Raw genomic sequence first — 16,675 nt, forward strand, 5'->3', positions numbered from 1 at the left:
ATTCTGACAACTTTCTGATTCTATATCACGAATCCATTCCACGAATCGTGGATTGGTTCACAATTTATGAGACTTAGACTAAATGAAAACTTTCATTACCGAGTTTACAAGGTTATTACATGTCTCGTGGAATGGTCTACGACTCGTGAAACTCCCTATGTGAGACTCATACAAAATGACACTTCTTTGATTCAGTTTCACGAGCCTTATTCACTGCTCGTGGATGTCGGTTGTGGAAACCTGGTACTTTAAAAATTCAAGCTAGTTTTTAATCTATTTTCTAAGTATTCGCAAGTTTAAAATCGAAGGTGTTACAAATTCATCATTTGATATTATGAAGAAAGTGAATTACAAAAGGAAAAGATGGACTGAAAACACTTACCCTCAAGAGAGAATAGCACTAAGTCTTGAGAAATTAAAGTTCCCCTTAGGGCTCTCTGATTAAATATTATAAGTTATAACCAAGAATGAACAAAACAATGACTTAAAAACCAAAGTTATTGTTTCATGACTTTCACTATAGACCCTTCGCTTCGCTATAGTGAAGACTTGTAGCTTTGTTGTCTTCACTATAGTGAAGGTCGCTATAGAGAAGCCTGACAGATTATTCCCATTTTATTCATTTTTTTACTTTCATAAATCCTCAATATGTGGGAACCTACACAGTTAGTTTTGTTGAATGAGTTTTCTCAAATGAGAATTCTTCCATTATAGAAAGAATTCTGATTTACATACCTAGAAATCTGCTATATATCCCTAAATATATGATATTCCTAATTGTAATATCTCTGAAAATATGCTACATTAATATATTCTATCTCTTATCATCATTGCACAAATATTTAGATTTATTACATAGATATGTACATATATTTAGAATATGTCCAATCATGCTAACATCCCCCCTCAAATTGATATTGGTGGATCAAAAGGCATCAATTTGCCTACTAGAAACTTATGGCGTTATCGGGCCATAGACTTTGTAAGCACATCAACTATATGAAGATCACTGGATACATGTGGAAGAGTAATGACTCTCTTATCTACAACTTCTGTGATATAATGACAGTCCACTTCAATATGTTTGGTCATTTCATGATAAACTGGATTAGTAGAAATATGAACAGCACTTGTGTTGTAAGCATGGAGATGAGTGGGATTAGATTGACGAAATTCGATTTCTGAAAGTAAACCACGAAGCCAAACAATCTCAGAGCAAGCAGTAGACATAGCTCGATATTTAGATTCGGTGGAAGATTTTGATACACGGTCTTGCTTCTTGCTCTTCCAAGATATCAAGGAATCTCCAAGAAACATGCACCAACCCGTGATGCAGCGACGAGAATCAGTACATCCAGCCCAATCAGAATCATTATATGCATTAAGTTGAATCTCAGAACCACTAGGATAGAATAATACACGAGTAGATTTTCCCAAGAGATATTGAATGATGCAACAGAAAGCCACCAAATGTAGATGGCAGGGAGCCTGCATAAATTGACTCACTTGATAAACTGCAACAGAGATATCAGGCCGAGTAATAGTATGATAATTTAGGCTCCCAACTAATTATCGATACAAAGTTGGATCAGAAAGAAGATCTCCTTCCGCACGATAGTACTTTACATTCAATTCCAATGGAGTATTTACAGAGGACGATTCTTGAAGACCAGCCAAAGCAATCAAGTCCTGAGTATATTTGTGTTGGTTCAAGAACACACCTAAAGAATTATAATGAACTTCTAACCCCAAAAAGTATGTAAGAGTACCAAGATCTTTAATATGAAAAGAATCTTTAAGCTGCTGATGGAGGCTACTGATTAGTGAAGAATCAGTTCATGTGATAATAATGTCATCTACATACACAAAAAGAAGAACACAACCTGCAATTATTTTTCGAAGAAACAAAGACGAGTCATATTTGCTCTACTCAAAAGAGAATTGAAGCAAAGTAGACCGAAACTTGTCAAACCAGGCTCTCGAAGCTTGTTTTAATCCATACAAAGAACGCTTCAACTTGCATACATTTGATGTAGGTGATGAGAATAAACCAGGTGGGAGTTTCATATAAATATCTTCTTTAAGATCACCATGAAGAAAAGCATTTTTGACATCCATTTGATGAAGAGGCAAATTTTGTGATGAAGCAATGGCAAGAATAGTTCTTACCATAGTCATTTTTGCTACAGGGGCAAAAGTTTTCTCATAGTATACACCATACTCATGTTTGTTGCCATGGACCACCAATCGAGATTTGTACCGATCAAGTGTTCCATCATAATGAAATTTAATTGAATAAACCCGTTTACATCCAATTGGACGGACATTTGGAGGAAAAGGAAGAACATCACATGTATTATTTTCTTTAAAAGCTAAAAGTTCCTCCTCCATTGCTTTTTGCCAACATTCAAGCTTGGAGGCTTGTGAGTAACCTGTTGGAATAGAGATGGTGGATAAAGTAGAAGAAAAACAATACAATTTAAGAGTTCGAGACACTCTGGTATATCGCTGAAGAGGCTTAAGAGGAATAGACCTTGAAGAAATCTCATATTCTGGTTGTGGAGCAGTCTCAGGTGGTGGATCTATTTCGGGATGGGGTAAAGTTGACTAACGTCGTTCATACACAAATCATGGTTTGAACCGCCTAGAAGACAATGACAAATCCTCAAAAGTAGGAAGAAGAGGAGAAACAAAAGATGACTCAACATGAGTAGGAAAGAAATATTAATTCTCAAAGAAAATAACATTTCTAGAAACATGAAATTTGTTAGAACTTTTATCATAGCAAATAAAACCTTTTTGTGAAGTACTATAGCCCATAAAAGCACATTTAATACACTGAACATTGAGTTTATTGCATTGAGAAGGAGATAGGTGCACAAAACAAACACAACCAAACATATGAAAACTATGATAGATGGGATGCTTGTAAAAAAGACGATAATATGGAGACTTAAGATTTAACACTTTAGATGGAAGTCTATTAATCAAATAGACAGTAGTAGACAAAGCTTCAACCCAATATTTAGATGAAACAGAGGACTCGATCAATAAAGTAGGAGTGACATCTAAAAGCTGACGATTTTTACGCTCAGTAACCCCATTTTGTTGTGGCGTATATGGGCAAGAGCATTGTGATACAATTCCTTTCTCAAGCAAGAAATTATTGAATTCATGAGACATATATTCACCACCATAATCATATCTTAATATTTTGATGCATGTAGAAAATTGAGTCTCAACGTAAGCCAAAATTTTCTTGAATATGGAAACACTTCAGATTTAGATCGAAGAAAATACACCCATGTAAACCGACTATAGTCATCTATAAATGACACAAAATACTTGAAGTGAGCATGAGAAATAACTGGTGAAATTCCCCAAACATCATTATGAATGACATCAAAACATTTTGCAGCACGACCACCAAAATTAGGAAAGGAAGAGTTTTACTTTTGCCTAATTTACAAGTAGAACAATCAAAGAAAGCAGCTGAAATTTGATTTTTATTTCCCAATAAACTAGAATTGGACAAATGAGACAACATAATAGAATTTGGATGTCCTAGACATTTATGCCAAACCTCATTCTTAGTAGTGGTAGAAGCAAAAGCTAGACCGGGAGGGATAGAAAAAAGTATAGGAAACAATCTTCCAACTTTAGGCCCCTTGACGATTATCGTCCCCGATATCTGATCCTGCACAAGACAACCATTACGAGAAAAAGTTACATCACAATTGTTATCTACCAATTGGCCAACTGAAATAAGACTAGTGGAGAGATTTGGTAATACAAAAATATTCTTGAAAGTTACAAAAATATCCCCAACCTTGGTAATGAGTAAATTACTACTATTGGCAACCTGAATTTGTGTTGGACCATTATACTCACAGTTGTTTTCGAGTATATTAGTTGAGTTGGTCATATGATTGGAAGCGCCAGAATCGACAAGCCAAAATTTAGATATTACCTCATTACCTTACAGCCCCAAAGCTGAAAATGCTGACAAGATCATTTGTTGTACCGTTTCAGGTGTATGACCTTGTCCAACGGAAGACGAGCTATCTGTAGTGGAACCATTTATCCCAACTTGAAAAGCATTTTCCCTATGGTTTTGAGGACGTGTGGGACACTCTTTGATAATGTGTCCTTGTTTTTTACAGTAATTAGAAAACTTCTTGCCACAATTGCTAGCAATATGACCATATTTCTTGCAACTATAGCATTGAGTTCTAGCCATATCCTTGCCCTTTTCTTTCCCTTTAACTGTAAATGCAACAATGACAACATTTCCTTGATGGAAAGCATTTTGTGTGAAGAGACCATGCTCTTCACGAAGTAATTTCCTAAAACAAACATCCAATAAGGGAGATGGATCACAGTTCATCAAGTTGGAGCAAACACTTTCAAAATCAAATCGTAATTTCATCAAAAATTAATCTCATTTGCTTTGTTCATGAACTCCTTGAATGATGGAGAGAGATTCAGGAGGTATTTTAGCATAAATGATATCGGTAACCATAAGTTATGAAATCCAGAAAAATAATCTTGAACAGAGAGACCTCCTTAAGAGTACATAGCAATTTCATGTTCTAACTAAAAGCGCCTTGCGTTATGGCCTTGGTTATAAACATTTTGTAAATAATCCTACATGGCCTTTGCTATCTTGTATGGCCTGAGATTAAGAACAATAATATGGTCAATTGACCCTAAAATCTATGTCATCACCCGAGCATCTTTAATCTTCCAACGACCGAACTTTGTAGGATCTATAGGAGTAGGATCGCTTCCATCTGTATGTCCCCCATAATATAATTCTTTTCCGGTGACAAATAGTTGGAATTGAAATTCCTAGGCAGAATAATTTTTTCCTGTGAAACGAATATGGAAGGACTCAAATTGATATAACGCCATGTTCTTGACAAGCTAAGGAAAATATAAATGCAATGATACAAAATAACCAGAATGACCAAGACTAAGATTCCAAGATTACTAAAATTTCAAGATACTTAGGACTGACTGTTGACTAAAAAACACTAAGCAGAACCAAAACTTTCAAAAAAGAAATTTTGAAAGGAACCACAGATGAAAGACACTAAGAATCAAAGGACTGAAAAAGGCTCTAATACCATGTCAGTTTTGTTGAATGAGTTCTCTCAAATGAGAGTCCTTCCATTAAATAAGAATTCTGATTTACATGTCTAAAAATCTGCTATATATCCCTAAATATATGTTATTCCTAATTGTAATATCTCTGAAAATATGCTACATTAACCTATGCTATCTCCTATCATCATTACACAAATATTTAGAGTTATTACATAGATATATACAAATATTTAGAATATGTCCAATCATGCTAATAAAAACAGGGGTAATATAGCCTTAAATAACCATAACAGCGGGGCAAGTCGTTACATATAATTTTAAGATAAAATCACACCACATATGTATTTAAGACAGTACATTACAAGTTATAAAGGTGTTTTTTTTTTAAGATTTAGTAAATTAAGATTTTTCTTACAAGTCATTACATATTTAGGATTATTTTCTATTAAAGTAATTTTTATTTAACGTTCTTGTCTTTATCGTATTTACGTTCAATATACTAAATGAAAATATGGATACTTAGTACAGATAATTATTAACTTACTATAAAAATCGATGTTATTATTTTTCGACCTTCACTATAGCGAACAAACCTTTCGCTATCTTTCACTATAGCAAAGTCTCACAGATTTTCTCAATTTTGTTCATTTTTTTCTTCACCAATTCTCACTTCGCTAAAACCTATGCAATATTATGATCTTAAACAACTATAACAATGGGGCAGATTGTTACCTATAATTTTAAGAGAAAATCACACCACATATGTATTCAAGACTTTATTCACAAGTTATAAATGTACTTTTTAAGATTTACTAAAATATTGATTACAAGTCATAACATACTAGGTTTATATTTTATTAATATATTTTTTATTTATTGGTTTTGTCTTTATAATATTTAGGCTAAATATACGAAAGGAAAATATGGTCAATTAATACATAGTTACAAATAATTATTAACTTTCTACAATTTTTAGGAGCTAATGAGAAAGTCCTGTAATTTTCAAAATCAAGACACTCAATCTCTCTCCCTATAGTTCCTCCTATTAGGATCAAACGCTTACCATCATGCCAAAAGCTATAGTTGATAGCAAAGACATGATTCTATTTCATAACTAAGTCCATCAAGCAAACGACATATTCGATCATGACTCCGACTCGGGCCACCCAGCTCCTCATGGGCCTTGCTATAGGTAGGATGTTGATAGTACTCAACAATCCCCCTCCCCCTCAACACCTACCTCATGTCGAATGTTGCTCTTGCAAATAGAACCCACGACCTTGGATATGATACCACTTGCTAGAAGATATGAAATCAGAAGCATACACAGGATCACATAGCCTACAATTAAACTAGATGATGTATAAAATTCATGAATATGACTTACTAACCTGTTCAAGCTTTTACAAAGGTCATCCAGAATAGTAGTCTCCAGGTCTGCGACCTTCTACTAAAATCAGATTCTGCTTCAGTGGGCGCAATATATTTTATGATGTGTAAAAAATCGATGAAAACAATCTGTGAGAGGCTGCTCCTTTTATCCACGTTTCTCCAACTGATAGTAAAAAATGTGGGAGTATTTCTCTAACCAAAAATATTCTGCAAGTTTCAGTTTTTGAAAGGTGTCTAGAAGCACAGTTAAAGAAATAGGTTTAACTGCTTCTAGGCAGAAGCGTATGGACATTGAGGGGAGTGGGTTCACATGCACCCATCCTCTCCTTCCTAACCCCTATATAATACTACTATTTTACTTATTGTCTTTTTAAATTTGTATTGGTGAACTCAAGGTTAAAAAGAGTACTTCAGTGTATTGGTATGTAAGTACAAATAGGGGGTGCATGACCTATAGATTTGTGGTTCAAATTTCTTTATCCACATTAATATTTTTAATTAATATAACTAAATGTTCCACTTTTCATAACTCTTTTTAATAATTTATAAATAAAAAGAGGTTCAAATATCCATATTTTGAGGTTGCATCAGCTATGTCTAGACCCTAAGCTAGAAGTGTCAATAAAGTTAATTTATACTTTTTGCTTTCTTTTTCTCCTTTCCTTCTTTGGACATTTTTCTTATTTATTTTTTTTACTTTTTCTTGTGTCACAACCCATACCGTCGTGATTGGCACTCACACTAACCCTCCGGTGGGAGAACCATAACCACAAACCGACTAACCAACTTAACAAAAACTAGGCATTTAAAGATACGGAAGCAGGTTTAAATGACCAAAAGAAATACGGAGTTCCCATAAACTCCAAAGGTTTAAAGAAATAACTAACCAAACTAATGCGGAAGTTTTAACCCATAAACTCTTCTTGCACTCTTAACTAAAACCCTAAGCGTAGATTAGGATTATAAAACTGAACCTACTAAGTTTAGACCCCTAAAAATGAATTAAATCTGATTGGGTAAGGAAAAGACCAATATACCCCTTACTATTTCGGGTAACTTTCCTTAACTTGATAGCTTGACTTCAAAAGGACATATCTCACTCATACGAACTCAAAACTTAGAAAACTCGGTGGCGTTGGAAATATAATTCAATGACCTTTCATTTAATACCTTGTAGCCCACCTAAATCATTATGTACTAAAGTTTATGGTCATTTGAAGTTCACCCAAATCTTAGAAGAACTTAGGAATGACTTGAGTGAACTCTCTTTAGTTCTTCTTGAAACTCAAGGTGCTACATCTAGTGACCTTAACACTTAAAAAAAATTAATTACTTGGTAAAATCTCACTCACTAAGAAGAACGGTTCGAGTTTTAGTTCAAAAAAATTTCTAGGGTGCTACAATATCTCCCCATTGGGATCATTCGTCCTCGAATGACGACTGGACTGGATATGGAATGGGGTTACTCTTACTAAAGTCTGAGTCTAATGGCATTATCTTACTATATTCAAGCTTAACCCAAATCCTTAGGTTCGGGTTCTATACCTCTCCATAGGGAATCTCATCCCAAAACTATTACTCTTTACCACCACATTGGGCTCATATCAAGAATCACCTAATGTTTAACAGCAGCACGTTCAAACTTAGTACTCTAACAATTCCATGGACTCCTACTAACCAGCTCCTTAAGAAATTCTCAACACTTGACTTGATTTCTCATCTTATCATCTCCCCCTTAGGTCTAAAGCTAGCACTTTAAAGTTATGGACCTATTCCACATTGACAACTCAATTATGCTATTTAGGCACAACTGGAAAATAATAACTTAATTGGGACCTCGTCTGATTACATACCTCCCAGTACATCTCTTAATTCTCTTGTTACTCTTATAACTTAGCCACACTTCATTGCCCTTATCTAAATGTTAGGGTATCTCACTTGTACCACTCATATTTATTGCAGCTTATCACCTCAATTCCTCACATACTCTATGTCAAGTCTTTTAGATCAAATCTCAAGACTAACATCATCACTTTCATGTTGCCATTCTTTTGATCATGAAACTCATCTCGAATTCAAGCTTAATATTTATGACTAAACCCGAATATCAATATGATTGCTCGCTTACTATACAAACTTACAACTACTAGATACAAAGTTAATAATCATTATCCTACTAAAATTCATGACAAATAGTCAATCCTTACCTCTTTGTCTTCATACTTACAATTTACTATCACACTTCCCTTCACAACTTGAGTACTATTCACTCATTCACTATACATCATTGCCTAATTAGTTCTATAATACTTTGAATATTATGGGCTCTCACTCAAAATCATAAGCCTAGATTAGATCTATCACCTCATGTATACTTATGCTCTTCTATTCAACACATATATTTAGCCTCATCTAACACGATGGAACATCGGCCTCAACTTTATTCTGGTTAAAAATATATATACTCTATCTCATCTTGGCTAGCAACTCTTACTCTACCTCCTATGATAGAATCTTCAAAACTCATCACTTCATAGTCTACCCATAAAGGAAAACTCCTCATCAACAACTTACTGGGTGCATGACTATAATAACATAATCTGCCCCATTACTATCTCTCTTTCATAGGTTACCTTACCTCTGCATACTTTCCTCTAACTCTGGGCTCTTTCACTACTACTGCTCATGATCTCGTAACTCATGCTACATTTTCAGGTGAAAATCTTACCCAAGCTCTAAACATACTTCCTCATAAGGATCTCAGCTGAAACAGGACTTAGAGAAGAGAGTACAACTCACTTTTAGCTCAAACGCACGATTCATATAATTATGGGTGTATTCCTTTGAAACTCAACACTTAACTCACTCATGGGCTTCTCTCAAGCCCCTTTGGATTCTCATGACTTCCTCAAGACTCTTGCTAAGAATAACTCATTGATAAAGAACTGACTTTCCTTTTCAACCACCTCTAGTATGAGAGGTAGTCGAATGAATCTGAGAAACGCACAAGTATGAATAAATCTCTATGACTTAGCTCTATTGCACTATTAAGAGTATGAAAGAAAGGAATTTTTTCTTAAATGTTTGTAGTCCCTCGCTTATAGAAGTAGGGCCCTCAAAACCATAAACAACACATTACTGACACGACTTCATAGACACTCTAGGCACTTGAACTCTGTGCTCTGATACCAAGTTTTTCACGGCCCGAGCCTACACCCTGGACGTGGCCGACACTCGAGAACCATTGTTGGTCCCCCAAGTGAACCCTCATCCTGGTTGTCTACAAGAAGAAGACTAAGTCAAGCATACAAATCATAAAAACTAAATAAAAATTCATGAAACTTAAATACAAAGCTTTAACTCAAAAGAAAACTTTGAATAATATAATATATTCAACTCCCCCCAAAATAGGCAACTTGAGTCTTCCAAATATTTAACAAAATAAATGAACAGACTTCTGAAATTCTACAGTCTATCTATGAAGCCTCTAAATAACAAAGATGGAAGTCAGGACAAGACCCACGACATCCTAACAACTGATATAAGTGAAAGTAAAAGTGGAACCCTTCGGAAGCAAGGAGGCTCACCATAGCTAACTCGAACTGTATATGGTATCAATGAAGCTCCGGTTGATGATCCTGAATACCTGCATCTGCATCATGAAACAATGCAGACCAAATGGCTCAGTATGTGGAATGTACGAGCATGTAAAGGAAATTCTAAAGCATAAATATAAGCTTGAACTTGATAAAATGGAAACATACTTACCTCTTTTCGAACTTACTCAACTCAAGGAATATTCAAGGATACTCAAAACTACTCAAACTTACTCAACTCAGAAGTACTCAAGGATAAGATACTTAACTCAGTAATAAGGTTCTTAACTTAGTGAAACTCAACAATAAGGTACTTGACACAATGAAGCACAGATCAACTCAAGATACTCAACTCAAGATACTCAACTCGAAGGTACTCAACTCAAAATACACAACTCATGATACTCAAGGATAAAGCAATAGTAAAATATGCAATATATATATATATGAAAAGTTGTAAAACTGTAGATAGTAACTCAATGTATTCAAAAATACAACAATACTCAGTATGTATATAAAAATACAATATAACTCTTTGGGAGTTTCTCTAACCGACAACCATCACTATGAGTTATGTGATGATACAGCGTCTCACCCACGCTGCCAGAACTGTCATATACTTTGCCAAGGTATAAGACCTCTCAACTAAGTGGATCCACTAGTCTGTGCTAAAAAGCACTAAGGAATCATCTAAATAGTATGACCCTTTCTACCCACGTCGACTACATGGTTTATGGAGACTTGAGTTATCTGAACTCGTCCCATATCGGTGCTCAATACTACTCCCAAAATATACTCAGCTCATATGTTTAAAAACATAACTTTTTCTGTGGTTTGAGATTATTACTCAAAATCTTTCTCTAAAAAGAGATGTTACTCAACTGCTCAAAACTCTTTGGGAAATCTCAATTTACTCATTTTTTAAATGTGAAAACATTTACTCTTGAGAATACTTAGTTCCCATATATCATTTTAAGGAAAATGAACTCGACTCAACTTTTTCTCAACTGAAGTGCTCAAGTCTTAAAACAAGTTTAGAAAAAAGTTGTAAAAGACTTCTCAAAATAGGGTTCATGCCAAATGATGGACGTGAACGACTCAATTTAAGGTTTTTAATAACCATACAAAGAACTCGATACTCAGAACTCAACAACTCAAAACTTAAGAACTTCAATGATATTACTCATTTCAAGAATTCTCAACTCATAAGGTTCATGCAGAATTATAAGCATGAACAACTCAACTCAAGGACTCAACGATACTCTTCATCTCAAGATTTCTCGACTCATATGGTTCATGCAGAATTATGGGCATGAACTGCTCAACTGAAGGACTTCATGGGTAACATGTAATAGTTCCATGATTAGGAATATAATCTCAGAAGGGTTAGGAACTCAATACTTAAGACTTAGAACTTAAATATACTATTCCTCTCAAAGATACTCAACTTATGGAGTTCATGCGGAATTTATGGGGATGAACGACTCGACTCGAGGGTCTACATAACAATATGGAACTCATGTATCCGACTCTTCTCATTCTTATACTTACTTCCTCAAAACTTATCTCAAATTGATAGTTGATCTCAAAGGATTCACAATTGAACTCAGACTTTCTTGAACTCTACTCTTAACTCTCTCTTGAATGTGAATTATGAATTCGAGAGTTATGGTTCATGATATGAAGGATCTCGTGATGAAAAAGTAGACTCATGAATACATTCTCCTCATTCTCATACTCACTTACTCGAGTCTTGAAACAAGTCATTAGAAATTGTAGAAGACTCCTCAAAAAGACTTAAGAGGGACTTTCTAAAAAATGTTTGAAACAACTCTCAAAAACTTGACTCTCAACTCTACCTTGAATTTGATTTATGAATTCAAGGTTGTGATTTGTGATAGGAAAGATCTCGTGATGTTTAGTAGTTCTTTTAGATAGTTAAACATGAGAATCGGTTGAAAAACACTATCTGGGGAGCAAGTCCGCCACGCGGAGATAAATTAAAATGTTTGGTCGAAATAATTTTTGAAATAGTAAAGTCCGCGACGCGGAGAGAAAATTTTCACACTGAAGGAACAGGTCAGCGACGCAGACCTGGTACATGTTCATTGTCCGACTTTTTCTTCCTCGTTTTCTAACCCCAATTCACCTAAATTTGATTTTTTTTCCTCAATTTCTCTTTAGATTTCGATACCCAATATATGTACCCAAGAATCTAATCAAACACAACTCTAAAATCGACGCAATTTCCTCAAGAACTCATCAATATCATCTTAACACAAGAACGATAGCCAATTTTAAGAACACGATTCAAGAACATCAAACCTTCATCTTTCTAGAATGAATTTAATGTTGAAAATAACATATTTGGCGAGTGGGTGAACAAACCCAACACTATGGAAGCTTACATACCTCTTAGGGATCAAACCCATGGCGAAAATCCACAGCAAAACTCAAGAACCTCGATGAATGCTTTGATCCTCTCCTCTATTCTCCTTTTTTTCACTTCTTTGAACTCTCAACTAAAACCCTAAGCGTAGATTAGGATTATAAAACTAAAACTAATCAGTTTATACCCCTAAAACCTTACTAAAAATGAATTAAACCTGATTGGATAAGGAAAAGAGCAAAATACCCCTTACTATTTCGGGTAACTTTCCTTAACTGGACAACTTGACTTCAAAAGGGCACATCTCACTCATACGAACTCGAAACTTAGCAAACTCAGTGGTGTTGGAAAGATAATTCAACAAACTTTCATTCAATACCTTGTAGCCCACCTATATCATTTTGTACAAAAGGTTATGGTCGTTTGAAGTTGATCCAAATCTTAGAAGAACTTAGGAATGACTTGAGTGAAATCTCTTTAGTTCTTCTTGGAACTCAAGGTGCTACATCTAGTGACCTTAACACTTAAGAAATTTTTAATTACTTCGTAAAATCTCACTCACTAAGAAGAACGTTTCGAGTCTCTATTCAAAAAAAATTCTGGGGTGTTACACATACATGCATTACAATGACGTAATTACCAACATACATCACGCAAACATGAAATCACAACCATCACCTACATCGAATCCAAGCTTGAATCCCCTAAGGCACTTGAATCTTCCCTTTCCGGATTATTCCCGCTTATTCTAGGTCTACAAACAGTTAATATACGCAAGGATCAACAATCAAAGGTCTAATTAACCGGACTATAACAAACCCAATAACCAAAGACCCAACTCATGATCCTAATGTGCAGCTAGGGCTTTTTCCCACCATCCAATTCAGTTCAAAACCCTACCCCAATAATATATGATCAATATTCTAAGTTCTACGAATCAAAAAAGGGATTAGGGGAGTAAATTTCTTACCTTTAGCACCAAATTTCGTGGAAAACTATCAAGAACTCGCCTGGGATCGTCTCCTAGCTCTCAGGAACGAAACTTGCAGAAAAATAACGTTTTTGGGATTTAATTATGACTTAAGTCGTTACTGACCCGCTACAGTTGCCCTGCTCTGGCGGCTTGCATGGAGACAGAACCTCAAAACTTGAGTTCCAAGTTCCCATTTCACAACACACATTCAAACCAGGACGTTCTAAAATTACCCTTTCACGCTAAGATCAGTTTTGGGAGTTCTACATACTCAAATTCGATTCTGTAAAGTCGTACGGGTTTCTTAACGTCTTAGTTATCCACTCATGTAATTGCATTCCATATTAACCTCTCGTTTGTTACCAAATTTCCCTAGACCTCACTGACTTCGATTTCGTCCAAATCTGGACTAGGCTAGGAAATTTCAAGTTATTACCAAAAAGTTTTCCAGACCAAAAAATTTCCCCGCTGACTTTTCTATAACGACGGAATTAGGTCGTTATATTTTGACTTTTCAAAGCCCTAAACTAAAAAGTGAAAAAGAGTAAAGACATCATATTGTTCGTGTTTTGGCTCCATTCCACTTTGTTGTTCATGGTGAAGTAGAAGTGAGATTTGAGAACACAAGGTATGCTATCTAAAAAGAATCAATTTTATTTGTTAATGTACTTTATTTGTATTATATGTTTTTCTTGATTTATGAAGTGGTGTCATTATTTGATTGCTTGAATATTTTGAATTTATAAGAACTTTTTGATTTCTAAATAGTTATCTATAATTGTGATTCTTTTATTAATAAACTTGTTATTTGTGCTAATATTTTCAAAAAATTATTTTGTTTGATAAGATTAAATAGAAGTGTAAATATTTAATTTTGTAGGTAAAATAATTCTTACATTCAAATCATCAAATCGAAAATGGATAAATTTATCATCAAGTTACCAAAGCCAAAAGATGGTCAACCAAGTTCTAGCTCTAGTCAACCATTGGTGAGTTTAGAAGTAGCTCCGGAAGTTCAAACCATGCAAATTCTTTTCCACTTTCAAATACGGATAATATGCTTGATTTTAAATCTCTTGAAGTAGATCCCAAATACTGAATACCTATTTCATCTTATAGTCCTAATATTCGAGATACGGTAAGGAGGTATTACATTTAAAAAAAGTCATGTCAACCTATTGATTATCTCTTCCCTAAAACTAAGTTTGGAGATAAAATGCGTCAATTTCAACCAACTTAATTTAAGAGAAGATCTCAATGGTTGGAATATAGCATTAAAGAAGACGCGGCATTTTGTTTTTGTTGTTATTTGTTCAAAAATGAACTTGAAAGTTGTGGAAATGCTGGAGATTCATTTACAAGAGATGGTTTTAGGCGTTGGAACAAAGCTCTAGAAAGATTCAAAAAATATGTTGGTAAGGTAAATAGTATCCATCATAAATGTTTCAATAGGATGCAAGATTTGATAAACCAACGTCAATCGATTCAATCTTATCTTGGCAAGCAAAGTGAAAAGGCAAGAAGTGATTATCGCATGCGTTTAAATGCCTCAATTGATGTAGCAAGATTTCTCTTGACATCGGGATTTCCATTTTGTGGACATGATGAAAGTGAAGGTTCTGAATATAAAGGTGCTTTTCTTGAACTTTTGAAATGGTATGGGGATAGAAATTTTGATATGGGAAGAATAATATTAGGTAATACTCCACAAAATAATATGATGATTTGTCCGACAATTCACAAAGATATTGTGGAGGCTTGTGCTAAAGAAACAACTAAGACTATCATTGAAGACTTGGACAGTGATTATTTTGGAATATTAGTTGATGAATCAAAGGATGTCTCTCATAAGGAGCAAATGGCTCTAATTTTGAGATATGTCAAAAAAAGTGGAATGGTGATAGAGCGATTCTTGGGTATTGTCCATATAAATGATACATCTTCTCAATCATTAAAAAGGGCAATTTATTTTTTGCTTTTGGATCACTTATTATGTACATCCAAAATACACTATCAAGGTTATGACGGAGTTAGTAATATGCAAGGGGAATAAATGGTCTCAAGTTTTTTATTTTACAAGATACGCCATCTGCATATTTTATTCACTGTTTTGCTCACCAATTGCAATTAAGACTTGTAGGTCTTTCCAAAAGAATTCGGATGTGGATAAATTTTTATGTTCTCGCTAATATTTTGAATACTATTGGAACTTCATTTAAATGCAGAGATTCACTTCGACAACATCAAGAAGATAAGTTCGAAGAGTTGCTTAAATTTGGAGAAGTACATACAGGGAAAGGTTTGAATCAAGAACATGGCCTCCAACGACCGGGTGATACTCAGTGGGGGTCTCATTTTAAAACCTTGGACAATTTCCTAATTCTTTTTTATTCAATTGTTAATATGCTTAAGGATATGAAACGTGATTGTCTATATCATCGTGATAGATTTGCAGTGGAAAATCTTTTGAATAAGATTTGTGAACTTGAATTTGTCTTTATGTTGCACTTGATGTTTAAGGTGTTGCTATTGACAAATGAGTTGAATAAAGTTTTACAAAAGAAATATCAAGATATCGTTAAATCTATGGGATTGCTTGACCTTTCAAAGAAAAGATTACAAATGATGAGAGAGGATGAATGGGACTCTATGAAGGATGAGGTTAGCTTATTTTGTGGTAAACGTGGTATTTTAATTCCCAAAATGGATGAAGACTACTCTAATGAAAAATTGAAGCGTAAGAGGTCCAATATTTTATATTTGCATCACTTTCGTGTGGAAGTATTTTATGCCATCAATGATTTGACACTTCAAGAGCTCAATAATCATTTTGGTGTGGTGACTAGTGACTTACTCCTCGGTATGGCTAGTTTGAGTCCAGTTGATTCATTTGCTAATTTTCACAAGGATAGGATAATGAAACTAGCCGAGTACTATCCAAGTGAGTTTGGTGATAAAGAGCTTTGGGAATTCAATTTTCAACTCGACGATTTTATTGTCTATGCTCAAAAGTGTGATAGCATGTTTCTCAACTTGAAGGGAATCAAAGATCTTGCAAGAATGATTATAGAGACAAAACGAGATCAAACTTGGTCACTTGTGTATCTACTTGTGAAGCTAACTTTGATTAGTCATGTTGCTACCGCAAGCGTGAAAAGAGCATTCTCGTCAATGAAGTACATAAAGAATGATTTACGTATGGATGAAGATCTTTAG

General features: G+C 34.6%; 1 protein-coding gene across 1 annotated transcript; it reads left to right on the forward strand.

Moving 5' to 3' along the window:
- Positions 1-14,912: 14,912 nt before the first annotated feature.
- LOC125837699 (uncharacterized) lies at positions 14,913-16,675 on the forward strand. The gene is made up of 3 exons (XM_049516776.1): positions 14,913-15,375; positions 15,685-15,758; positions 15,872-16,675. The coding sequence occupies exons 1-3, from the start codon at positions 14,913-14,915 to the stop codon at positions 16,673-16,675; spliced, it is 1,341 nt and encodes a 446-aa protein (XP_049372733.1).

Source organism: Solanum verrucosum, unplaced genomic scaffold (assembly GCF_900185275.1).
Source record: "Solanum verrucosum unplaced genomic scaffold, falcon-dt-bn FXZP01000133.1, whole genome shotgun sequence".
Lineage (NCBI taxonomy): Eukaryota > Viridiplantae > Streptophyta > Magnoliopsida > Solanales > Solanaceae > Solanum > Solanum verrucosum.

Bases quoted from the DNA above. Each gene is read 5' to 3' on its own strand.
- LOC125837699 (XM_049516776.1), top strand. From the start codon at position 14,913: ATGCAAGATTTGATAAACCAACGTCAATCGATTCAATCTTATCTTGGC. The intron at 15,376-15,684 runs GTATTGTCCATA...ATTTAAATGCAG, and splicing joins GGTGATAGAGCGATTCTTGG to AGATTCACTTCGACAACATC. The intron at 15,759-15,871 runs GTTTGAATCAAG...AATATGCTTAAG, and splicing joins AGAAGTACATACAGGGAAAG to GATATGAAACGTGATTGTCT.